The sequence below is a fragment of the Calypte anna genome, chromosome Z (genome assembly GCF_003957555.1).
Source record: "Calypte anna isolate BGI_N300 chromosome Z, bCalAnn1_v1.p, whole genome shotgun sequence".
NCBI lineage: Eukaryota > Metazoa > Chordata > Aves > Apodiformes > Trochilidae > Calypte > Calypte anna.
The window spans coordinates 14036833-14063598 of NC_044274.1; the positions used below are offsets into that span (position 1 = coordinate 14036833).

Sequence of the window (26766 nt, forward strand, 5' to 3'; positions counted from 1 at the left end):
GGGGCACGGGGATAGGGGGGTCGAGTGGCCATCCCGGGGGGTAGATCCTGCCTGCCGAAGGGGGCACGGCAAAAGGGGGGGGTTACCCTCACGGCGGGGCCGGGGGCCGAGGAGCGGCGGGGGGGGCGGCTGCGCCCCGCGGGGGAGGTGCCGAGCCGTGCCCAGTGCCGCCGCTCTAATCCCATCACAGAGCCGGACCCAGCCTCCTCCCCCGCCTCCTTCTTCCCTTCCCGTCCCATCCCTTCCTTCCCTCCCTCCCTCCCTCCCCGTCCCTGCCCGGTGCGGTGCGAGCCCCGCCGCTCCGCTCCCCGCCCGGCTGCCGACCAGAGCCCGGCGGCGGCGGGGGAAGGAGGCGCAGATGGAGGTGCCGGGAGGCTGCCACGGCCGCTGCTCCTCTCTCGCCTCCCTCCTGCTCCTGGTTTCATGTATCGGGTGTGCGGCGGCCCCGCGGAGGAGCATCCCCCGCCGGCAAGGTAAGGCTGACGGGCAGAGGTACCGGCGCGGGGAGGTGCCCGTCCAGCGCCTCGATGGCACCCAGACAAGTTTCGCGTCCCTTTAAAACTGGAGTTGCTGCGGGGTGTGCGCCGCGTGTGTGAGTGTGTGCCTGTGTGTGTGAGTGTGTGTGTGTGTCTGTGCCTGTGTGTGTCGGAGGGAGATGCCCTCGAGGCAGTGCCCACCGCCCCTCCGGCCGCCGATGGAGCCTGGGGGGTGGTCGCGGAGCTGCCGTGTGGCACCAGCTTGTCCGGGAGCTTCCCTGAAAGCCCCTGTGCTGCCCTCCCACCCGCAGGTGCCCAAGCGGTGGCAGGGAATGTGAAGTTTCAGAATTCGTGTATCATCCATTTTCTCTGGCGTTTTACACCCCGTGTCTGTGGGTTCGCTGGACTTACGGACCAGGACCTGACGGCTGCTACTGTGGGAGGAAGTCACACGAATTTTACCTGGTTTTTTCCCCAGAAAAAGCCTGTGATACTGTTCGAGCAGAGTTAGGAGCCAGGTGAACCTCTATGCCAATCAGAGGTTTCCCGTCGGAAAGGCTGTGCTTCAACCGTGGTATTTATGTGTGTGGTAGCAAATAACGTAAGATATGAAGTACTGAATGTGAAAGAAGGTTGGCTAGGAAATCAATAATTTCATTAAAAATAAAGTTATTCAGTACCAAACATGGTGTGACTTGCTTCAAAGTCCTGCTTCTGGCTGAGCATTACCCTGTTCCCACGGCTCTCATGGGTTTTTCACATTGATCAAGGAGGTACATGGTCCTCAGTGCTTGAAAGTTAAAAATCTGGACTCTGAGTAGCTTTTACAACCCCTGCAGTCAGCAGCATGTGAATCAGTAAGGAAAAATGTAAACAGTAAGATGGGACGCAGTGCATGGTGGAGTCTGACATTCTGCATACTTCAAAAATTGTGGTGCTAAGACATCCAGAATGGTTTCACACATTGAGACCATCTCAGAGTCTTTGACATCAACATTGGTTTTGATCACTGGCTTCACTGGTGTCAGGTAGGTGAAATTATAGGAAGTTTATCATAGGTGAAAGTATAGGAAGTATAGTAAATTCTGCCTCAGCTCATAAAGTGTTTGGAGGATCAGACTCTTTTTGTATATATTCTAAAGTGTTAAAAGATATATGTTGCTGATTTTTTTAGGATCAATGTTGTGAGTTCTCTTGTTCTTGTGAGGAAAAAAAAAATTGTCTATACAGTTGGAAACTTAATACTTAAATACAGCCTGAGCTTAAAGCCCTTATTGGACAGATGGCTAATTTTACTGGACTGACCTTGTCTCTTCAGGGATCTAGTACCATGATCCTTATGGTTGTCATAATAGCTTCCATAAGTACTTGAGGAAATTAGATAGGCAGTAGTTGTGAATGAGGTGATTAGCAGTTTGCATTAAAATTCTTGATATGTAAAGTCGGAGATGCAAATGTGTAAATATTTTTAAAGACTCCTCTAATGTACTGACATATTTGTTTCCCTTAATCAGGGCGGAATGACAGCCCTAGTGGAAATTATTTCCTATGCATTGAATTAAAAGAGCTTAGAACTTGGAAACAAATTTGTAGTGCTGTGTAAGAGATTAATTTGGTAACATTGTGTATACATTATTTTTGTTAGCTGTACAATTAGTTTTAATTTTTTATATATCTTGCATTATTTCAGGTTCACTGACTGATTCTGTTGTCCCAATTCTGGTGGGGTTTTTTGTTTGATTGTTTTTTTGGGGCTTTTTTAAAAAAAAATTTTTTATTTATTCCCAGTATAAGAAGAACACTGAAAGTGTTGTGTGGGAACAATTTTTCCAGAATCTGTGCAAACACTTGAAAAGCCACTTGGAGCAAGATTTGAAGAGGAAAATCCCTCAGTTTTTGTGCACCAGTAAATTGTTTAAATCCATTCTGCATTCTGCCAAGAGCTATTGCAATTGTAGGCATCAAAGATCTCATGGCTGGATCCTTGCTGTGAAATATTTCTGTCGGAACACTGAGAACAGGTATAACTCCAGGCAGCTCACATCTCTGCCTTGTTCTGTGGTGTGTCACTGGGTGGTTCAGAGTGAAAGGGAACTGTCATCAATTTGCACATCTAAAAGCACTGGGTAGAGAAGAAGTAAGTAAGTAAAAACTTAAAGTATTTTTTTCTTTCTTTCTTTCATTTTACCCTTTAAATAGCAATAGAAATGAGACCTGTACAGGAATTGTAACTGAGGTGAAAGTGAAAGGTTGTATTGAGAGAGAAGTGATAAAACCAGTTCATCTTCAATAATGGGAGCTGACTGGGAGGCCCTGTGGGTCAAAATAAAAAGACAAATACATCTCCCTTTTTTCCAAGTTTTTTGTTCAGGGATCACCTTACAAAGATCAATTTTGTCATCCCAAAAACGCAGTAGAGTGAGAAATCTGCCTGTGAAGTTAAAAATAAGGTATATAGTAAAATGGCTACAGATGCAACTTTCTAAATTAAACTTCAGAGGAAACTTTGTCACGCACAAATTTGAAACATAGGGATGACTGCTGAACTTATTTGAACATTAATTTACAGTTACTTGATACATTTGCTGAAAAGAAGGAAACAGGATGATAGACACTTCGGGAAGGGCTTAAAACAAATCCTTAGACACCGTGTGGTGAATAGCGTAGTTGAGAACAGATTAGGCTGGGATTCTCTAAATCTTGTACTCCCAGAATCTGGCAGTCATGCTGCTGCTCTCACATTGTTTTCTTGCTTTTGCCTTCTACAAAGACACAGATTTTCTCTGCCTCTGTTTCAAGTTTCAGGTTAAAGGCTGGAAAGCCTAAACATAGCCCCCAGTGTATCTTACTACTACTAATATAAACACAGTAATATTGAATTTTAGTGGTTCTATAACTTTTATAGAGAATTATAGCAGAAAGAGCCAAGCACTTAGCTGATTTCACATGGATGTTCATGGTATGAACTGTTGCACTATTTATTTTATTTATTACATTATTACTTTTTTAAGTATCAGAGTGTAAAGTTCCAGTGCCCTATATAATACTAAAACTGTTGAGTTGATCTGCATGGCAAAAATAAGATATTTACATCTGATACTTAAAGAATACTTTTAAAAAACTATTTTTATTTTTATCTTATGCTTGCCAACTAATATAAACAAAGAATTTGGCTTGTGTTGAATCTATTTCCCAGATGTCCATAAAATCGGCATCTCTGGCTTTGTATGTAAAGGAAAACAAACTGATGTGAGGATTCAAACTGGTTTAAGTATGGAGAGTTTACAAGGGTATAGCATTCAATATCAGGACCAGATTTTTGAAAGAGCCCTGCTCCCTGGTCATCAGTACAGTAAATTATTTTTTCCCAGAGCTTGGCACTGTGATACTTGAATTCTTTTGAAAATCTGGCTATAGTATGAGCTGCTGGATGTGGAACACTTGAGAATCTATCCTTAGTTAGGTACCAAAATAGGTCAAACTACCTTGAAACTCAGGTCTACAGATAGGGAACATGGAGCAGACTTTCAGAAGAAAGTTGCTTCTTTGAGTTTTTTTATATCACAGATTTTGTAACAGCCATGGAGCAAGTTGTCATTCGCTGGCATATTAAGTGCTGCATGTAAAGTGTGCAAGGGTGAGGGGCTGAAATGCGAAGTGTCTAGGAAAGGAATGAGTCAGAAGTTGAATGATTCCTGGTGTGAAGGATAGAGAACTGGTAGAGCCACTGTGTATCTGTGAGCTAAAACTAATAAAAAAGATGTGAATAATTTATCTGGAGGGAGATTAATATATATCCTTTATTGTTCCTGTCATGGGCCAAAAGGTCTGCAACCAGATCACATTGTTCACTCTCTCCAACACCAATAAAACCAACCAGGCACTAATTATTTATGTTCCTTGTTTATCACATTTTGGATGTTACTGGTGTCACAATGCTGCATGACATTTTCATTTTGATTGTACTTGCTTTTGTGCCTCTCATGCCCATTTCTTGGTAAATCTTGCTAGCACCACCTCGCACAGATATGAACATTCTCCTAATACCCTCCAGGGCAGCAATGGGAATGCAATAAATTATTTCACTTGAGATTGTTACTTGGTGTGTCTCTGCTAGTCACTAATTCTGAAGTCTGCTTTCGCATTTCTGTTAGTTTTATTCTCAACAAAATGCATTCTGTCCTTTCCATTCTGAAACTGCTGCTTTACACCATAAAAGAAACCTTGGGTGAATGCTTTTCTTGGGCACTGTTTTGCTGATGCTACCCCTAAAACTACTGTACAGACTTACACCATTGCTCAGAAAGGTAAAATTAACAAAGAAACTTTAAAAAAAAAAATGGAGGAACTATCCCCAGACCAGATATTTGGTTTCCCAGTGGTGCTTTGGTGAAGAGGGGTTGTTTTGTAGTTAAGGCACTAGGGAAATCTCTGTGTCCTGGTGCTGTCACCTTTGTTGTGATGGTTTGCCAGTCCTTCCCAGGCTATATTTTCCATTTTTAAAATGGGGCTGGAGTGGTTTTGTGCTTTTATACTTTTCTACCTATGCCATATTAGTAATAGGACTTCTGTAGGGTGCTTAGCACAAGTATACCCCAATTTTAGCTGAGGCTACTAAGCAGTGCCTTCGTAATAATACATGGATATGGATGCCTCCATATCTTCCAGTGTACATTTCAGAAGAAACACCCTCTTTTTGTCTGCCAAATACACAGGGACACTGGACTAGACAGGGCACAGCTGTGTACTGTGTACAGCTCATTGAGACTGAGCACATCCATTAGTGAGATCCATGTTCTTGAGCTGAATGGCACTGCTCCTTCTCTGGAGACATTCAGAACCCTCCCAGATGCATTCCTGTGTGGCCTCCACTGGGTCATCTTGGTCTGGACCCAGTGATCTTTCTAGGTCCCTCCCGAGCCCTGACACACTGTGGTTCTTTGAAAAAACATCCATAGGAGCAGCAAAGTACCCTGCTGTCCCAAAATAGAGAACTTCAGTGGGAGAGTTAAGTGTCTCACAGACTCTGAGCGTACACTTGGGAGTTTCCTATTCCTCAGATCATGTCTCTGCTGAATCTCAACCTTATGCCTGGTTCTGCTTGTATCCCCTTAATGTGTTTTAACTGAAAATAAATTTAAAAAAAAAAAAATCAGGGCTAATGTAGCCTCATGTAATCTCATGATAGTGACTCAAAACAAGACTGACAGGACCTTTTCACAGCTTTTCCACCACAAAGAGGTGGAAGCCTAAAATAAATGGTTACAGAAAGCTTTTTCTCACATTAAAAAGTTATTAAACTCTATAAAAATGCCTGTTGTCTGAGTAAATTACCATAAAGAGGTCTTTGCAGACTATTATTTCATGTATTAAGGAATGTACATTTTTGTGCCATATTTATCAGTGGATGTGCTACAGTGGTTTGTCATCATGTAATCAAAGACTTTCTAGACAACAGGGACACAGGAGATTATGTTAGATATGCGATCTTGAATAAAATTTCCTAATGGTTTTCTGTGCAAAAAATGATCTGTCTAAAAAACTCCCTTTAAATGAAGCAAAACCCAAAACCTGTTATTTGTAATTGATTCTATCTGAAGGGAATACTTCTGGGTAAGCATAGGCAAGATTTTCTTTGCTTTTGTTAGTGTTTATTTAGATTATATATCAAAACCGTGTTATTTATTTCATATAGCATGAACATCCAAACCACAGCAAAAGAGGAATGTTGTTTTTTCAGACTTTTCAGAGTCACTGAACTGAGAGCAAGCACAGCCAAATTAATCTTTGAAAGTAACTGCTTTGAGCAGGCATAAGCCACTGAAAACTGCAAGCTTAGGGTGAAAGCCCCATCACAGCCAGGTAACCAGCTCAAACCTAGAGAATGATATGGTGTGTGATGATCCCTAAAAACCTCCAGGAGAGAGGTGTACAGAGCAAAAACCACCAAGTTCACACTAGTTTTAGTTCTGAGCATGCTGTAACTACACCCAGGAGTAAGGACCACTCATGAGGATTGCTCCTCAGGATAGTGTCTTCTGATGAAACATAAATCCACATAACATCAACCCAGTGAGACTTTTATTCAAAAAGAAGAGGATAGCTGTGGCATAGTGGGGGAAACCTGTTCTTCTATTAGTGACTTGCTGGCCAGATAACTGTATAGTCAAAACACACCAGCTTTGTTTTCTTAAAAATATCCATTCAAGCATTGCCAGCAGTTGTCCTGGATAATATTTTAGACCTAGAGGGGAGAAAACCATGTGCAAGTGCTAACACACATTCTGTGCTTGGCTTTCTCAGTGTATCACCAAGTGATGATGGAGTCTTTCCAGTTAAGTATATATTAACCTTTTATATATGTATTTATATATATATGTTTATATATTAACCTTTGTATATAATAACTTTTTATGTAAATGCAGATAACAGTCATATTGAAAATAGTTGTTCTGAGGTGTCCTTAGTGTTCCTGTGTCCTCAGAGGATGGTCAGACTGGTGTGATTGACACAGAAAGGTCTCTGAGGTTGGAAGAATACCAAGCTAAATTTTTCTTCACATTTCTCTGGATTTTTAAAGTAATTTAAAGTTGCTGTTATCCCTGGAAATGATGGTGCAGTCAAATATCAACACCTATGAACATCTGGAATTTGCAATTGGAATTTCTGTCCTGAAATGAAGGGAAAGAAGCATCTTGTGAATGTCCAGCAAGCTGCTTTCAAATACAGAAATAATTCTGATCTTTCTGTTGTGCCAGAGGCATTATTGCCTGTGTATGGTTTTAAATCAAGACTGCCTTTGTGTTGCTGAGCTCTAAATTCTTCTCAAAAAAATCATAAGGTCAAAGGGGTTATAGACAATTTCACAAATGACAAATTCTCACATGCGTGAGAACATAATTTTAGGAATAAAATCATGAAAGAAAACTGTCAAACTACAGATGATGGAAAGTAAGTGTCTAGGACTAGAATTTTTGTGGTTTAGAGATAAGAGAAGCCAGAATTTGTTACTTGGAACAGAAATATTTCATCCATTTCATATTCTGCTTTCTAGATAATCAAGGAGAAGACAACAAGTTTTTAAAACAGGCTTTTTATGAAAACGGCTGCTTACAGAGATGGTGGCACTGCAGCTGGTACTCCAGCCATGAATACAGAGAGCAACTGCTGGTGTTTTCTGTTCCTGTTTCATGATGTTTGGGTGCCTGCCTGAACCCCTTGCATGGGGGCTGCTGCCTCCATCTCAGATGAACAGTGACAATTGCAGAGCTCTGGTACCAGTCAAGAACTGCAGCTCCTTCCATATACATGCTAATTAAAGGACTTAGTTGGTTGAGATGAGAGCTTTCAAGACATTTAGCTCTGTGTAGTCCAAAGATGTGGAGGATGAAAGAAATGGGAAAAGAAGGAGCTGTTTAACAAGCTGATGCCAAGGAAGGGCATCCCTTGCATGGTGAGGCAGCCTTGGTAAGGATTTGGGCAACAGGTTGGGCTCTGCAGGACGTGGTGGAATAGGGAACACTTTCAGAGAATTAGAGAGCTGATAGCTTTGTGTACATTGTATCACAGAATCGTAGCATGGTTAGGGTTGAAAGAGACCTTAAAGGTAATAAAGATCCAACCCCCCTGAGCCTGGTTGATTTGTTGTTTGTTCTCTTACACATTTATATGTGCTGAAATGTATTTCCATGTCTCATTGTGTCCTGCAGCAAAGAAGGTTTCATTCATCCCAGTGAGTCTCCCAGCTTTCACATCCCACTGCCTGTTACTGGCTCTTTGGATTCACAGCCACCTCCCACATTACATTACTGTGGGGATTCATGTTTAAAAAAGAGCACTTCTATTTCTGTCACTTAATAGAGACAAAGAATTTCCTCTGTGTTTTTTACTGATATTGCTGGTGAATGGAGAAACTTCCTGACTGCAGAAGGTAGTGAAATTACCCTGTTTCTTATGGAGGAACTGAGCCAGAGAAGAATTTCCTGGTCCTTGAGAAAATGCTAGATTTCCTCCCTGACCTGGCCTTCAGCAGCCTTTGATAAAGTCACAGTTGCAGCTGAGCTGTTTTCTCCAGCCAGGTTAGGATCACCGAGCATTGGCAGTGCCCTGGTGGATATGCCCTTACAGCAAAAGGGCCAGCAGCATCCTGGCCTGTATTAGGAGCATTGTTGTCAGCTTGGCAAGGGAAGTGATGGTTCCTCTCTACTGAGCACTGGTGAGACCCATCTGTAGGACTGTTCCAGTTTTGGACTGCCCAATACAAGAGAGACATGGGCATACTGGAACAAATACAGCAAAAGACAATTTGAAGATCTTATCAGGAACAGATAAAAGCAGCTCAGCCTGGAGAGTAAATGGCTGGAGTGATCTTATCAATGTATCTGTATGGTGGGAGTAATGAACATGGAGCCAGATTTTCTAAGTGTTGCCCTTAGTGTTGCAGGACTGCAGGCAATGGACATAAACTGAAACATGCCATTTAAACATTAAAAAAAAAAACAACAAAACCAACAAACTTTTTTAAAGTGAGGGTGCTTGAGTACTTTCCTGGAAAGTTTGTGGGATCTCCATCCTTAAAGATTTTAAAAGAACAGTGGGCAAAGTCTTGAGCAACCTGCTGTAGTTGAGCCTGCTCAGAGCAGAAGTTTGGAGTAGGTGATCTCCATAGGTGCCTTCCAACCTCATCTTCTCTCTGGTTTTCCAAACTGTCATAAGCATCTTTTGAAACACTGCATTTCAGCTCTGGTGTGTAGCTTCCTTTGAGCTGTCCTCTATCCTGTCATGGTGTGAAAACACTGTTTTCACCAACTGCTCTACTTTCTACAGGGAAAGAGTGTGTTTTCTTCATTTGTCTTCAAAATGTTTGATGGGAGGTCATTACCCTGTGAGGTGGTGTAGCCCTGTGAGGCCCATGCTGAAACCTTGGGATAACCAACCCACATGTTTATTTATGCGGTACTCTGGGACATGACCAGATTGTTTGTCCAGCAAATTAATGATTTGAAACAATTACTCAGAACTTGTAGAGATTGTGGGAACTCAAGACACCGTATGTCCTGTTCTCATCCTAGATTTGCTGCTTGTCACATGGTCAGCTTTGTCCTTTTTCTACTTCAATATTTTTTTGTATGCCTGTCCATAACATGTATGGCTGCTTTTTCTGACCATTTTTTGCCAGAAGCTCCCCTTGAACTTTGTTTGCTATACCAGGTAACCTGTTTCTTCAAGAGCTTAGTTTTGTATTTTGTCTCAGCAAGAGACAGCTTTGTAGTAGGTAAAGCAGAGAGATTAAGAGACATCAAGGAAAACATTTTTTAAGTATTGTGAATGATTTTGCCATGGTTCCAATTGAATATAATAAGCTTTGTATAGTAAACATCTGAAAAATACACCCCTCAGTGGTATTGATTGATGGAAAAACAAATTTTCAGGTTATTTATTTGGTGGTTTTATAGCTTAGCTGTCTTTTTTATTTATATACATATATAATGAATCAGTATTTTTGGTAATATATACAAAGGGTTTGATATATGGTTCTCTTTTGCCTTTTACCCATGTTATAAATGCTCAGAAAATGTAGCAGGCTGACTTTTATCTCTGTTTTATAATTTTATTTCAGAACAGTAATATCCTGCTTAGTACAATTTATTGTCACCAGCAGTGCCCAGGATTCAGTTAGGAACTTTAATCACTGTATGAAAACTTTATCAATGTTTTCCTGTTCTTGCTTCCAGTAGTGTTTGGAGTGTCATGTTTTCTGGAGCTCCCCCAGTGTTCATGCACCTCAGACAGATAACCCATCAGAAGAAAGAGAACAGTTGTTTTTTTGTATTTTTTTTCTGACAGAAGTGAGTTACCTTCCATAAGAGGAGAGAACCCAAAATTGTGTAAAGGAGGAGGGACAAGGACTGGGGTGGGAAGATGGAGGTAAATGCCTGGAAGGAGAAGGATGGAGGAGTGAGGAAGTGATGGGGCAGGAGAAGGTGTGAGACTTCAGCCTTGCTGTTGGCAGTGAGCTGATGGATTTTGTCTTGGTGGTGGGATGAAACTGCACCTATGGATGTCAGTTTCCCTCTGGTGCAGTTTCCTCTGTGTCTCCCAGGCTCTGTCTCACCCAGGCAGCATGTGCAATGCCATTGGGACTTCTGTCTGGAAAGCTGCTTCTGCCCTTCATCTGGGTGAATTTTTAAGTCTTTGCTCTTCCTAGAGCAGTCCCAGTGTAGACATGGGGTCAGAGAGTGTTCCAAGGGATGCACTGGGCATGCACTGTCCTATGGATTATTGAAGTCCACTGCACAGACACGTTAAAGTGCTGTTTCTCATTTTCAACTACATTCTAATAATCAGAATAAATTATCCAGAGAGGTTGTTTGTTTGCTTGTTTGTTTTGGGTTTTGTTTGTTTCATTTTTTTTTTTAATTATTTGAAACCTAATGAGGTAGCTGATGAGATTGCAGGCAGTAGGAGGGCAGTCAGGGCCAACCACAGCCCAATGGCTGCTGGACACATCCACAGGGACAAGGCAGGTTCAAGGCCAGCCAGAAGTTTTTTCTTATGTCTAGCTCTTAAAAAATTATTTAAAAATTCAGTTTCTCCTTCTCACTTCTGGAAGTCACTGTGCATCACTTCGAGCTTCTCTCCTCTCTGCTTTGCTTCTCTGCAGACTTGTAGCCTTGACCCGGTCAGGAGTTTGCAGAGGGGAATGGGACTCCCATCTCTGTCCCTGCTCTTCTGTGATCTGCCAAGGCAAAGAAGGAAAACACACAACAAAGTTCACTACTGATATCATGACTGCTTGTTTTTAATGGGATTTGCTGTGTTGCACTGTAGCTTAAGCTGTTGCACTGATTGCGTCCTTCATTCCTCTTCCTTGGTCTGTAAATACTGCAGTGACCGTCACCTCAGATGTACCTGGGGCAGATAATAGATGCTATATACTGCATCAGAAAAACATCACATGCTTGCTATTATTATACTACTGAGGGTTTTTTTCATTTTGTTCATTCCAGTGTCTTTAAAGGAGTAACTGAGATTGGTTTAGTCTCTCCAAAGATTTGCCCACCACAGTGTGGGTGGAAAACCACGATGACCCTGCAGGGCCATATCCCCCGCAGTCTCTGCATCAGCACTCACTGTGTGCTGATGATCCACTGGATTTCCTCTTGCTGGGGTGCAGTGCACTAGCAATGACTTGTTAGATGCAAGTAGATGACTTGTTCAAAGCAATGATGATCAATATTTCTCTATTTTTTTTAATATTTTCCATGTTAATGTTGCTACTCAGAGTGCCACAAGCAGGGCCAGGAGAGACTGGCTCAGATTTTCCAGTTTCAAGTCATTGTCCTTTGTAGTTGCTGTGACTGAGAGATTCTTGAGCTCTTATATACTGCTGCTGGGCAGTGGGAGCTGGAAAATGCTTCAAAGAGATGAAAAGATGGCACATTTTTTTCATTTAGTATTTCCTGACCTTTGTTTTCAGTTTGTCATGCTGTCTTGTTTCCACCATGCTGTTTGCATAACCTTGTTCAGTGTGTAAAAAGAAAGGACACAAGAAAGAACCTATTACTTTTTGCAAATGAGAGTTTCACTTATATTTCAGTGAGAGAGTGAATAGGTCATAATGCTCTGATTTCTCCTCTACAAGTGGACAGGTTTTTGTTTTGGTTTGGTTTTTTTCTTCCCTACATGAATTGGTGAACTGAATTAAATAATGCTTGAAATAAAAGAAATCCAGAGGAATTTCTCCCTGTGTAAAATGTTGTGAAAACTTCTATTTAGAATTAGTCTGAATAGTCTTTCGTGTTTCCTTATATTGTGACACATTAGTAGTGACAGCCAGCATTTCATCAACAAATTTATCTGTTTTAATGGGACACAAGTCATAATGAAAGGGTTATCTCATTTTGTTAACCTATGCCCTAGCTCTAATTGTAGTGCAGAAAATGTAAAAATTTTAATTTTCCAAACCACAAACTAATAAGGCTGAAATGAATCACTTGTTTTCCCTTAAGTGAGTTACCATATTGTTGCATGTGTATTTTTTCTGTTGTATTGCTTATATATTATTTCAGGACCTGCAAGTACCTGTGACTACTTGCATCCTTTGAGACAGCAAAAACATCTAAAAAGGAAATCCAAAATTAAATGCAAAATGTAATTAAAAAAATAGTTCAGCCCCCTTTTAGATATTTAGATAATATATGAATAATTTTAAATATTTAAACATTTTAAAAGTATGTATTTAATATTTTAATTTATTTAAATATTTTGTTTTTATATTTTAAAATATTTATATATGAAAATAATTTTAAAATATAGTTTTCAGCCAGTGTTACCTAATATAATGTAATTGAAATTTTAAACTGATTTTGAACTTTCCTCTAATATAGAAGTACCAACTCACCCAAAGCACTTCAGATGTGACCCTGATGAACATAAGAAATGTACTTTTTTGGAAGCTGAGTTTTTTTCCATAACTGTAGTAAGATTTCGAGGTTGTGTCATGACTGGAAGGAGAAAGGAACTTGCTTTTATCTGCACTAGCAGTTTTCTTGCAGTAGCTGAGGGTGGAGAACACCCTCACAGCTGAAGTGATTACTCCTGAACTCTGAGCAGTGTTCTCTCCTGAACACTGCCTAACTCAGCCTCTCTAGGCTGGGAGCAGTGGGTGGGTTAATTTGAGGGGTTCCCATTACACACCCGGGTTAACTCTGCTTAGAATCACATGGGCAGACATGGAAGTGAGATCTCTGCCAGTGGATGCAGTGATGGCAAGGAGCACCCTGGGACACTGGTGTGACTCTGTCACAGTCGGGGGACCTTTCCCAGGAGGTACTTTCCCTGTGGCCACCCTGATGGTACCTGTGGGTGTTTAATGTACAGGCAGAGGCGTGTGGCAGTGGGAGCTGCAATGTGCATGACAGGCAATTGTACTGATGGGATAAGCTGAGTTAGTTTGAGTTTCTTTTGTGAAGCAAAAAATTAAATCATGGCAATTATTTTAAAATGGTAAAATGAAATACAGCTTAGGGAGAGGGCTCGTGTACCTTTCAGCTGGCCCACAGGGCTTGTTTGGTGATTTTGGTGACTTCTTTACTGGTTTAGCAGTTCTTGCATCTATAGATGCACAGAACCAAATAGTTGTATAGACAGGAAAGAAAACAGCTCTAATAAAAAAAAAAAATAAATATCACTGTCAGCTCAACCTTGTTTATCTGCAGCCAAGTCCTCATTATTTTCTTGTAGCTGGTACTTTTACAAAGTGTAGTGATAATGTGTGCAAGAGTACACCTTCCCTGATTGCAGGCTTCTTTGTATGGGACCACAGCAGCTGCTGCCTTCACCAGTTTCACCAAAGCATTTTGGACAATATTGACCTTTCTGTGCCTGGCTGGCCAGAAAGGGGGATGCCTCTGTTTGTACAGAGTGGGTTTCATTTTATTGTTATATAAATTGGTTCCTTGTTTATTACAATCAGAGCTAATTTCCGTGCCTTCTTAGGTGTTCACAGGATCCATGCAGGGGACATCTGCAGGTAGGAATCAAGATCACTGAAGCAGATCTTGATAGTGTGTACCAGCTGTAGATATATTTTATCTCCTTGGGCTGATCTGTGTGCAGAAGAGAAGGAGCTCTGTTGTGTTTTGTGCTGTGCATGGTGCTACCAGATTAGCAGAGATGTGCTGCTGAATGACAGGAAGAGGGGAATTGCAGGGGGAGACTACAAATACCTGAAGAATTTTACCATTGAAAACTATTTTTATATTTTATAGTCTAAATATGACCTTTGTATCAAAAAACATAAACGTTTAGACCAGTTTTAAGATACATTTTTAGTGTGCCTAATGCATGATATTTTGTAAAATACCTGAAGCATGTATTTATCTCAAAATGATTTGTTAGTAAAGCAGTGATATGTACTACAACAGCTGTGATCAGCTGACAAACTGCTTTGATTGAGTGCTGCACCACCATCGTTTCAAAGCCCTGAAATATCCAGCATCTCAGTGGCATAAATGTTGCCTGTGTCAGGTCCCACAGTAACTTTGTCGTGGTTATAAGGGAAGAGTTCAGTCCAAAAATTGCCTTTTTTTTTTTGCTTTCTGCCAAATTTCTGTGTGAAATTTAGACTCTGGCGACTAGGAGTGAATCTGAGTCCCCAGTCTCACATCAGTACGCTTCAGGGTCAGGAGTTGTGACAGCAAACTGTGGGGACCACCACACTGCATGAGATGCTCCTGTCTGTCTTGCCCTTCCTCCTCCCCAAGAAATACCTCTGTGCATGGGGCAGGGCTGGACTGGATTTTTGTTTTTCTAAGTTTAGGTGGGAGGCAACATGGTTCCCAGTAGGGCAAGCACAATGTGCCCACGTGTCACAGGGTTTTTTCAGGGGAAGGGCAGGACATAGCAAAGTGGTGAGAAGGTCCTGCACACTCCCCAAACCATTGCTGGACTGCTGAGCAGTCTGAGGGTGCTGGCATAGACATTTCTGTGTTCCAGTGGCACTTACAGCTGGTTCCCAAGAACACCTCCTGCCACAGCCTATATTGTGTTTGGGGTATTCCCTGACTTGTGGGGAGAATCAGGCAGGGAGGGTGGATATACAGACCTCGTTGTCTTTTTGCTCTCATTTTCCCTGACTTAAGGTAGTATTTACTTGTCCAGTGACAATTTATAGACCAGTGTAACTGAGGTTGGTGTTTGGCTCTCTGTGTCTCTGCCACCAGCTGCGAACCAGAGATTGTGGTGTTCAGTAGGGATGGGTCAATAATTCATGGCATGGCTCCGTATTAAACAGATGTTGCCTCTCTGTTTGCAGATAGCCTGCAAATGGATTGCATTCTTTCAAATTTATTTTTTGTTCCAAATTATTCACCAAATACTTTCTGTAAGTAATTTTATTGGCCTATAGTGCATTCAGAATATGAATTTGAGGCCTGCCTTATGTGAGTGTTTGTCATTGCTGATTAAAACATGTTGTTTCAGCAACTCTGCCTCCCAGCAAACTGGTCTCATAGAGCCTCTCTAGAAAGTAATACAAAGACAACACAGAAACATTAAGAGTGAATGTTTTGGTGGTTTTTTTTTTTTTTTTCTTTACTACTGCTGCAGCTGTAATACTCATCTACCTAATTGGGTATTGTGAAGATTGGAAAAGTGTTTTATGAATTTGAAATTCTGCCTATGCAGTTAGCCATACCCCAGTCCTGGGTGGTATGCGTGGGTGGTATGTGGTTGTCTATGGTCCAGCTACTGCTGAACCAAGCAGTGAACCATGAGACCAAAGCTGTGTTAACAAATAAAATGAGTGAGGGCCCAGGAAGCAAGTAACATGTCATGTTTTGGCTCTCATGCATATGGCTGAACTGCTTTCCTTCCTCAAATATGTCATTAGTGACTTACAGACATGGTCTGGGGCTTGTGCTACCCTCAAAACCTTTCCAGGTAGGCTTTCCTGGGAGTCTGAACCTTTGCCATATGCTGTGTAGACATACAAATGTGTGGATGTCCCTGTCTTTGTGTCCTTTCCAGCATCACAGGAACATGTTTAATTGCATACAGATTTCTCAGTTGTGTTGCCTGAAGCACTGGGTGGGTTATTTGTTCACTTGAAGATCCATTTAGCATGTGCTTGGTGCCCATTCCCTGGAATCTATGGGAAGGGTGGTGTCCCCAGATATGGGCTGGGAGGGGACTTCATCTGCCTGATTTACCCATTGGGAAACATGGCAATCTGGGAGGTGAAAATGGGAATCTGGATGATGGCTTGGGTTTCTTGTGCATGTTCCCATTAACTCAGGTTAGATCACTGCAGAGAATGATGACAATTCATGTAGGTAGATCCATAGGTACATTTTTTTTCTCATTAATGTGTAAATGTTGCAATGTCCTATTATGGCTATGCAAACTTTTTTTTTTTTTTTTTGATGTTATAATAATTTTTTTCAAGTTGAAGTTATAAGAAAGATCCTTGGGGTGTGTAGAAAATACAACCCCCACACATACAACAGGGAGTCTCTTTTTTCGAAGGTGTATTATTTGGGGTTTTTTTATACCCCACTGTTTTTTTTCAATAATAAAAATGAACAAAAAAGTTCTTGGTGAGGAGCCCATCACCTCCAGTCCTTGGGCAGCCCTGCCCAGGAGAGAGTCTGCTGTGAATTTTTTAGGTAAGAAGGGACAAATCTTCAGACACAGGGACTGACAGGGACTGAGTTGAGAGAGAAGCTACAGTCTGTTAAAACCTCTTTTATATATTTCTTCTTTCATGATTGCACCTAGCACTGTCCAGGATCTCTTTTAGCATTGTAGGTAAAGAAATAGGCTAAAGTGCAGGAAAATAAAGAATCATCAGTGTTAAATGAGATATGTGGACCCCACCTGGCCATACTTGCTCACTCAAATCAAGAAGCATAAACCGTAAGTTTCATAGCAGTAGAAAAAATGCAGGCTTGGTTTGATAAGGACAGAGTATCTGTTCTGCTCTTGTTTTAACAACTCAAGTGCTGATGGCCATTGAAACTCTGTGGAGTTTGTAAGCTGTTAAGTTTTGTATTTAGTGTCAAATCAAATATATTGGTGGAAATGACAAGCGTAAGTCTGATGCAGGCTTGCTTCACCTCTAAAAATGACCTCGACTAGCTTTTCACTTTACATTTTGTCAGAGCTAGGGGAAAAAAAAATGGGGAAATAAATAAGAAAAAGAAAAAGGTTTCCTTAAGATCTTATCCCTTACTTCAGGTTTTCATAGGTAAGAGCACGCAAAAACCTAAATATAGTAGAAGTGTTGCCTTGGAAAAAATGAAGTTGTTGTTAAGTGTCTGAATGGTTCTCTGTCACAGCTGTTTTTTAGGTGGGTTTGGTTTCAAAAGCACAGATGGTGGTGGTTTGGAGTTGTGCTAAAAAGCTTGCTTGGTTTACAGAGCAAGACGTTCCTCCTCTGGCCCCTTTCTCAGTTAGCAAATGCAGTTGCTAAGGCATTACTAGAGATATAGGTCTCAGGACTCCTTTCTCTTCCATCCTGCTATATTTTCAGATGTGTATTAATGTTGTAATGAGATGAGGTATTGTGAGACGAGTATAGCTGTATGAAAATTCCCTAGTCCCAGTGCAGCTGGTGAGAGATGGGGCTGATAGTGGCAGTGCTGATGGCAAGAGATCTCATCACTGTCATCTTTGTCTGCAGAGGGACAGGCAGGAATTGATGTGTCCTTCTCATCGAGTTAAACTTGCTTCTTACTTAAATAATTTCCTGTCCCATTTGTTGTGAAGGAACAGATGTTGTAGAGGCTTTTGGTGATCCTGAGGCTTATTGGCAGACCACTAAGAGGGTCTCTTGGCCCATGTCAAGATAACAAGGGACTAAAGAAGTCACATATTTTGGGTTTGGTTTGGTTCTCCTCACACCAGGGTGTTTCTGTTGGATGTGAACGCTGGGTGGAGGGCAGTGAAGAGAGGGCTGAAGGAGTCAGTGATGTGTCCTGAGCTGATCCTTGCCACTGTCCTATGTGCTCCTTGCCACTGAGAGGGGATGTCTCCCTCCTCTTTCCCACTATCCTACCAGGAGAAGGAATAGGTGCACCCAAGTCAAGTGTGAGTAATGAGCTGTGTTTGGCAGCATGAGAGGTGGGCAGCACACACCTGTTCTTCCAAGCCATACCTGCGGGGTCACTAAAGGAGAGGCTTTATATCTTGTGGCTTCTTACACAATGTTATTTTTCTTTGAGCAGATAGGCTGGGGCCTCCTCTTGACATCCTGCTGGATTCCCTGAACTGCACAGCATTCAGCGTGCAGTGGCGGATGCCGAAGCAGCATGCGAGCACCATCACAGGTTACACGGTGAGTGACCCTCTGTGCTGCTGGGGTGGGGATGCAGGACCCCTCTGGGTACACCTGTGGCACTAGGGAGCAAGCAGGAGAGCCCTCTCCAGTAGCAAATCCTGCCATTGCCCACAGGGTGGCTAGGGGAGAGGGGGCTTGGGTGGATGGACCTTTGAGATGAACAAGCAGTCCATGTTTCAGAATCAGTTCCATGATGGGAAGTGGGGTTGGATGCTAATGGAGTTAGATTGCTTTTCTGTTCTGTTTTCCATGCGAGGATCTTGGTGCTCTCTGCAGCTGATAAAACAGTAAAGTAGAAGAGAGAAGTTGATATTACACTGTGCATATGAAGGAACACTCATGTTGATTTCAGGGCTGTTCGGGTCCTTTGACTCATCCTTCCAGACTGAGGCTTCCTTTAGCAGAAGTTTCTTTTCCAAACTACACCTCTAAGCCCTCCCAGACTGGAAGCACATATGTGGGAAGTAGAGCTTCATGATGCCTCTTCCCCGGATACATATTGTACTGCATAGCCCCCCTGGGAGCCTAGACACAGCCTTAAATATATTAAAAGAGATGTTTTCTTTAAGTTCCATAAATTTTTTAAAATAAAAATAAATTAATTGAAAAAAACCCCAACATTCTTCATTATTGCTTCAAGAGGTATTCCATGGTGATGAAGCTCATCCCAAAATCAAAGTTAGTCAGTGGGGATTTCACACCAAAATGTGTAATATCAAGTAGGGTTAGATGGTTTCCTCTAACAAAAAAAAAATCACGGATGGTTAAATCACCAATGGTTTTGTTAACATTTCCCATGGAAGGACTTAAAGTTTTCAGGGAAAAGTAATCCAAAATTTAGATTTATATAGAAAGGTGAGAAACAGAAAACTTCTGACTACCTTTATTATTGATGTACCCTAAAAGACTGAGGAAAGTTCCTGAAATAGATATTTCTGGTACTCTTGCTTCTTCTTCCCATGGTATATAAATGATACCAATTCTCCCAGCTGCACAGTTGTTTTTATTGTTAGGAAAGTGCTTGTCATCTAGGACACCAGCAAGCACTTGCTATGGCCAGACCCCACTTCAGGTGGGCTCTGTGTGTAGTTGAGTCCATTCTTCTGCATGAAAACAGAGGGGCAGTGTGTACATGCCTTTTCTATAAAACATGATGTTTTTCAAAGAGTTGCTGTATGTTCTTCATTGTCTCAAGTCACAGATTATTTTCACTGTTCGTGCAGTACATCAGGCATCCCAGCTTGTTCATTTTCCAACCTTGAGCTTCCTCTCCCTGGAAGTGTTCAAGGCCAGGTTGGATGGGGCCTGGAGCAGCATGGTCTGGTGGGAGGTGTCTCTGCCCGTGCAGGGGGGTTGGAACTAGATGATCTTTAAGGTCTCTTCCAACCCAAACCATTCTGTGATTCCATGTGTGGCATGATGATAAAACCAATGACAAAGAGCACTGATAGCACTGTACCCAAACTGTCTTCACTTCATCTTAACTTTTGACCCCCTGGCATTTCAGGATCTCTGTGCACAGGCTCTCCTTGGCTCATTACTCTGCAGTACATAGAAACAGGCATGAAGAGACATTTATGATGCAACAATTTTTAAATGACATAATCATGTAATGTAAATAGCTTCCTTATATGAAGCAAAATACCCAACTTGTGCAGACCATTCCCACAGGTATTCAGCTGTCCAAGGTGGCCATGGCTAAGTGATGCACAATTCAAGGTGTCAGTTCAAGTCTGCCTTGAAAGCCTGGCTGTTTTTCACTTCAGTTGAGTGTGTACACTGTAAGATGGTGTCCTTTGGTTATCCTGACAACACTAGCAAATAGGAAGCTTTTCTTGCTTTTGAAAAACTAGGGCAACATAGGTTCAAATGCTGTCCAGGATGTGGTAGCAATGCAATTTTTTTTAAAGTCACTCTGCAATATTGTGTTATTGCATTAACTGGCTTGACTTTGTCTTCTTCCCAAGGTCTTTTACTCAGAGGTTGAAGGTGACAAAGCAGTTAAACAGCTCTCACACGATGTTCCTCTGAGTCTGGATATGCTTAGCATGGTGAGTATTTCTTTTCATCAACAGGCTGAGCACTGGAGTGGAGTTTGCATATAGGAACATGCATCTGTGGGTTTGCTGCTGGCTTGTGGAGGATCCAAGCCTCAGATCATCTCTGGGCATTGAGCAAAGGGAAATCACAATGTTCTTCTGTAATCTAGTCAGTCTAATACACTTCTGTTCCTTGTTGTCAGACTAGTTTGTCATGTAAAACTGTAGGGACTTACTTGCTTCCTCATTGTACTGACCTTTGACATCTACTAAAACAGGGCTTTTCATTTTTAATATGCATTTTCTGTACATTTCCATGCATGGAAGGGGAATCACATAACTCTATGCACAGTTAAAGCTGGAATATCAGTGCGTGAGTATTATGGTCTCTGAGACAGGTGTGTAAGTCAAAGGACACACAGTTTTTAGTGTGTTTTTATCTCTGTTGCCCCAGGAAATACAGAATTCAAAGCTCAGTAGTGTTGCTTTAGTTGCGGTTGTGCAAATCTGTCTCCTAGAAGACTCCCTCTGCTTCTGGGTCTTTTTTTTTTTCTTGAAAGCACTACTTTTCCTCCTTGTTTCCCATTTGCTCTCTTTCCTCTAGTTCTGTTTTTTTCCTTTAGTACTTCTTTGATTTTTTACTTTGCTTTATTTCACCCTGCCTTTGTCTTTCCACCTTCCCTTTTTCTGTCTGATTTCTCCTTAAATTTCCCTTGTGAATTATCGCCACCGATCCTGTTCTGCTGCACCACTGATCAATTAGTGCTGAGATTAAAACAGTTCCCTTGTGCATCTGGATGGTTTTAATACTATTAAAAGGGGGTTCTTGAAACATGCCAGTGCCTCCACAGTGGGAAGAAGCTGCCTTTTGAGTTCAGCAAGGTAGAATCAGAGGTTTTCCAGTCTCTGTTCAGGCAGAGAGCAGAGGAAGGTTTCAGGTTGGGCACTGTGAGGGGGCAGCTTTCATACCACGCTCTGCAAAGGGCAGTCTGTCCATAAGCCAGCAACACTACCAGCACAGAATTCAAAGGCTCACTTATGTATGTGCACAGAGGAGCACTGAAGGATTTCCAGTTTTAATTTGGTGATCCTTCTTCAAAATTCATTTCTTCACCTCTTTTCTGTTGGTCTTCATTCTCCTTTATTTCCTCACCCCTCTTACTTTAGCCTCCCCACCTGATGTTCAGTCAAGTGCATTCACTGATTATTTCCTGATCCTGCTGGGCACTGCTCAGAAACCCTCCCCCTGAGAAATGTGAGTGAGAGGGATGTGCAGACTTCCTGCAGTTTTCCGTCACTCTGGTTGTCGGTTCTGACTTGCAGGTTCCTGGCATCACAGCAAGTGAAAGAATCTTGTTCCTGTGATACTTCGTTTCTTTATTAATGCATTATTTTCTCCTTTCTGATCTTTATCTCTGTATTCCTCTCCTGATTTTTGGTTTGTTTTTTTTTTTCCCCAATAAAAAAACATTCTTCCTAGTAGTGTCAACAAAGATCAAACAACACATTGTTTCATTGTTTTTTTAATCTTAATCCTGACAGCAGTAATTCATATTTACTGGGAGAACAGTCTGTATCCCAGTACTTACACACATTAATAACAGCCACATAGACTTCTATATGCTGCAGCACTGACCTTATTTTAATTCCCTGACCTCTTATTTATGTGGGTTTGCCATCACTTTTTAGCATGTTACTTCATTAACAATCCCTATTTTTTTTTTCCCAGGGTCAGCTTGAAGGACAAGCAATTTTTGTAAGTATTGCCTCACACAAATTTCATTGCATCTGTGATTCAAAATGAAATTGAACTTCCCTGACTTTCCCACAGATTTGCACAGAAAAATTGATTTAAGATCTTGATTCTACTTTAGCACTTACACAGGATCTTTGTAGTCAAAATATGGTAAATAGTAGCTAAAGTTCAAAATTCAAAGGTAAAAAAGGAAGAAATTTTAGCTATAGTGGCTTCCTTTTTAGCAAATTTTAGCAATAAAATGTCCCATCAGTCAAAAAGTACTTATGGTTGTCCTGTTTTTCTGGAGGAAATTGTGTAATATATCTGTGAGCTATATCCAGGCAGCAGGAACTACAGGGGATGGGGACAGATGAATAGTCAAACACAGAGTGACAAGAAAGAACAAAGCAGTCTGGCAATTGGAGAGGACATGGAGAGGAGCCAGAGCTGAGGGAGAGGAGCACGGGAAGAAGCCAGCCACGGAACGCCCAGGAGGAAGGAGTGGGAGACTTAACAACTAGTAGAAAACAGGTTTGAAAGACATACCAGCCCTCTTAATGGCTTTGCAGCTGGTGAAATACTCAGATTAATTATTTCCAGTTGTGCACTTAGTCCCGTCTGCTTCCTATGAGCAGTAAACAGATTGGGCAGAGAGTGAGAGGGGATGCAAGTAGGAGGTGCTTGGGTTTAGGTAGGATGAGGGCAATGACTTCAGTGTTTAACTGAGACATCAACAATGTCTTGCAAATTATTTTTTCTCTGAGATCTCTTCTAGGAATGGAGAAATCCCAAAAAAGTTTGTGGATCTCATGCAGCTCTCATGGTCTGAATTAAGGGATGTTTGGTTGTGCTGTAGGAGGCTGATGTCTGGATGAGACCTCAGGATGTGCTTGAACTGGGACTATCTGGTTCCATCCCAGCAGAGCCAACCCTGGATGATGGCATTTCAGAGTTCCATGCTGGGTGCCTTTTTTTCTTCTTGAGAAAAATAACACTTCTGAGGGGTACTTTTGGAAAAGTATGACTGACTGGGATTAATAAACTCCCAGCTGTCATTAATCCTCAGGAAGTGGTGTTTTCACTGAAATGCTTTCTGTTATATTCATACCAAACTCTACAGAAATCTGCAATAGTTTTGTGGTAAAGTCTGCATAGTTCATGTTTCTGTTACTGTCTCCTCTGCTGGTGCTGGCTATGACCCCTCTGCTTTCACAGAGGCTTCTCTGGACTGTGTGAGGCTGTCCTAGCAAGAGCTGAACTGGGCAACCTGATTCTGTGTGTATGTGCTTGTGTCTGTGCATTAGCAGGGTGGATAATGCATTAAAGCTGTATTATGCCACCTTGTAATAGAGAAGATGTGAGAGCAGCCAGGAGAAATACAGATGCAGTGCAGTTTAATAAGGCAGTTGTTCTACTGGGCACAATATTAATAAAGTTGAACACAAAAAGAAATAGGAAAAAAAAAAGGAAGAAAAAGCTACAGGCTTTAAAGGTGTGAGGTTTTATGCCAGTCACAGAGCCCTGGAAAGCAATAGTGATCCCTTTTCCAATCACCAAACACACCCATATAACAAGGGGAGTGACCAGTAGTGCAGGGCATGAGTTGACAGTGGATCAAGTGTCATTAAATAGAGCTCAGTTGCTCAGTTGCTGCAGCTGTGCTGTAAGATAGCGTTTGATGATGCGCTTTTTTTTTTTTTTTTTTTTTTTTTTTTTTTTTTTTAATTGAAGCTAAAATAAAACACAAAAACACAAAACAGGTTTTCTTTGGAAGATAATTTGTAATCCAGATTTCAGTTTCAGCACACTGGAGGAAGGGCAAGCTCGGTGGCAGGGCAGGGTCACGGTATAAGGCTTCTGCACACATTTGACCCCCCTACCACAGAAAAGAGATGTTGTTTTGCCCCATTCAAGCATGTGAGATTGTAATGAAAATACCAAATGTCATTTTGCAGGGTTTTAGTGAGAGGGTTGTGTAAGACAAGAAAGTGAGTTTGGTGCCTGGTAAAGACTCATCAATAATGTAATGTCCAATATAATGCTTTGAATGGCAGAAGCAATCTGAGTGGAAATAAAGACTACAGAAATGATGGACAGCTCACTCTTCCACATACCATCTCAATTACATATCTGTGAGGCTGCTCTTGTCTTTTCTGGGGTGGAGAAAATCTGGGTTTAAGACTGTTCTCCTAAATATAAGAGGGAAGAAAAAAACCCAACTAAATATGAAATATGTACACCCAGGTTCCTGGACAGCGAAGTGTAAGGAAATATTTTTCTTCTCCAGAATCTAATTTGAAAGTACTCTGATGTGAGGTAGGTATTCCCTGAGAATGCCATGTATCAAGGTAGTTTGATGATGTCCTGAATCTTTACGTGTTCAGTAATGTCTTGATTTTAAATATTAGAAGGAATTTGATCTCAAAGATACAGACTGTATGAAGACATTGCCAGAAGAAATAGGCAGGTATCCGTGTGTGTAAGGCAAGACAGAACCTGGCTAAGATTTTGAGGATACACTTGTTAAACTTAAAAAAACCTTAAAAAGTAGCTATTAGGACTTCAGTCTTGATTGGCCTTGCAGTTAATGAGATTCATTCTGTTTAGTTTGTTCTAGACTTGAATCTGAAGGTAAAGATATGAGGCAAGTACAACAATATCCCACCCTCTGCAGAGGCCAAGTTCCTGAATAGTCTGAAAGCAATAACACACATAATGAAGGACTTTTTTCAGAAGATTGAATGTAATATAAAAGGATGCCAGCAGGATCAAATGCACACAGTTTAAATACAGACAGGCAATATGTATGGCAGGAAGGATGGAAATACAGGAGCAGAAACATCAGAACTGTCACCAGGAGGACTTGCTGGGTTTTCACACCATGTTTTGAAAAGATCTGGGTCACTTCAACTATGGGAATGTAAGACTCAGATAAATCTTTCTGTGTGAGTGTTCTTGCTGCCTCTCTCTTGGCAGTTACATTTCCAACATTGGTATATTCTCTCCCAGATGAATTCAAATCATTCAAGCAGATCAAGGGAGAATGATGGAAAAACAGGATAATGGTCCATGGTAATTGGAAATCGGTGATGGAGCTCCAAAACTGCAGCTAGCAAAATGACAGATGGCAGGGTGTTGCCTAATAGTGTTGTAGTAATAACGTAAGTTCCCCAAAGAATAAAAAGGGAGAGTTTGTACAAAAGATGGTCATAAGGAAATTTAGCAGTTAATAAAATGTTGGCATTGTTTACTATTTTACTGCAACTGGAAAAGCGGATTTAAGGTCTATTCCAACGTGAAAAGAAAGGAGGTATCTACATTTTTGCATGCACTGCGAATAATGTTTTTAATAGCAGAGAATGAAAAGCAGAAGAAAAATCTCTGTAAAGGAGGTTTTTATAGGTGCCTTTTTCACACAAAACAGCCTGCGATGTGGAACCTGGTACTTCTGTTTATTGTATATGCTGTCAAAATTTGTAAATCTGTGATTTACATTTCTCCTTGGGTAGGCTGCAGGTATAGAATTCTGGGTTTTTATACACACATACCCATGCTCCATTTAAAACCAGAACTTAATGTCTGAAGCTGATCTATGCTATGTATGCCAACTGGTGATAAAATGTAATTTTTTGGGGTAACATTTGCTAATTTCTGGGAGACTTGACCAGTTTCTTTTGACCGCTGTTTAGCAGCACAGGTTCCTCATGTAGGGATTAACATTGCCTCCCTTACAGCTGAGGTTCGTGGGTTAATCTTTCATTATTTATGGCAGAAGGACAAACAAGAGAAGTGTTCACTTCAGGTCAAGGCTGATAGTTAGGCTAGGAAAATTGTGAGAGGCAATGGGACTGATCTCTGCTCTGTGAGAAATTAAAAATCATCAGTTCACACTGCAGCAGCTTGCTTGATTCTCAGGAACTTCTACGATCTCTGGATTTAAAACAAAAACAAAATAATAAAGAAAATGCACCCGACTGATAACAAATGCCAGCATTTGGCTCAGGGAAGGGAATACTATGTGACTTTGACTTCACCAGCAAAAAAGCTGGACAGTGAATGCAAACGATCTGAAACATTATGAGTTATGCTGAGAAATGGGTCCAGGTCACCCTGTGGATTCCCCCAGGGATGAAGCTGCAGCTTGAGAGGAAACATGTGATGCTGTTTGTGTTTGTTGCTTCTGAGCTGGGCTGGGGACAATCCTCCTAGGAGGTCACGTGGAAAATGCCCTGTAACATCCCTGCATCCCTGCTCACAGCACTGCCTACAGTTACATGGGTGAGTTTTAGCAGTGTTCTTGTCTTCTCTTCTCTTGGCTCTGGTAGGAGGTTGTCATCGGGGATCTAAAGCCAGGCACTCCCCATCGTGTTAGTGTTGGAGCATATGGCTGGGCAGGGAAAGGACGACCCAGCATGCCCAGAGATGTGACAACCTTATCCCAAGGTAACACTACATACATGTCCTTCTGCTGCAAAAAGTGGCTGGTCACACAGGGGAGGTGACACTGCAGGTCGCTCACATCTGAATCTCTGTCATCTGCAATATGCTGCTGCTGTTGCTTTTCCAAAAGTACAGGGGCTGAAGGGGGCAACAGGGAAAGGGAGAAGCCTCTAAATTTGCTTCCTAAGTCTGTAGCTGTCAGGTTTGTTAGCCTGTCCTCCTCTCTGATAC

General features: G+C 41.5%; 1 protein-coding gene across 1 annotated transcript in view; it reads left to right on the top strand.

Annotated features, from left to right (window-relative positions):
* Positions 1–294: 294 nt before the first annotated feature.
* EGFLAM (EGF like, fibronectin type III and laminin G domains) overlaps positions 295–26766 on the top strand; it is a 72906-nt gene continuing 46434 nt past the window's right edge. The window contains exons 1-5 of the mRNA XM_030467949.1: positions 295–473; positions 18206–18315; positions 20286–20369; positions 22087–22113; positions 26421–26538. Coding sequence (XP_030323809.1) covers positions 359–473; positions 18206–18315; positions 20286–20369; positions 22087–22113; positions 26421–26538 — 454 coding nt within the window. The 5' untranslated portion in view covers positions 295–358. The remainder of the gene's footprint in view (positions 474–18205; positions 18316–20285; positions 20370–22086; positions 22114–26420; positions 26539–26766) is intronic.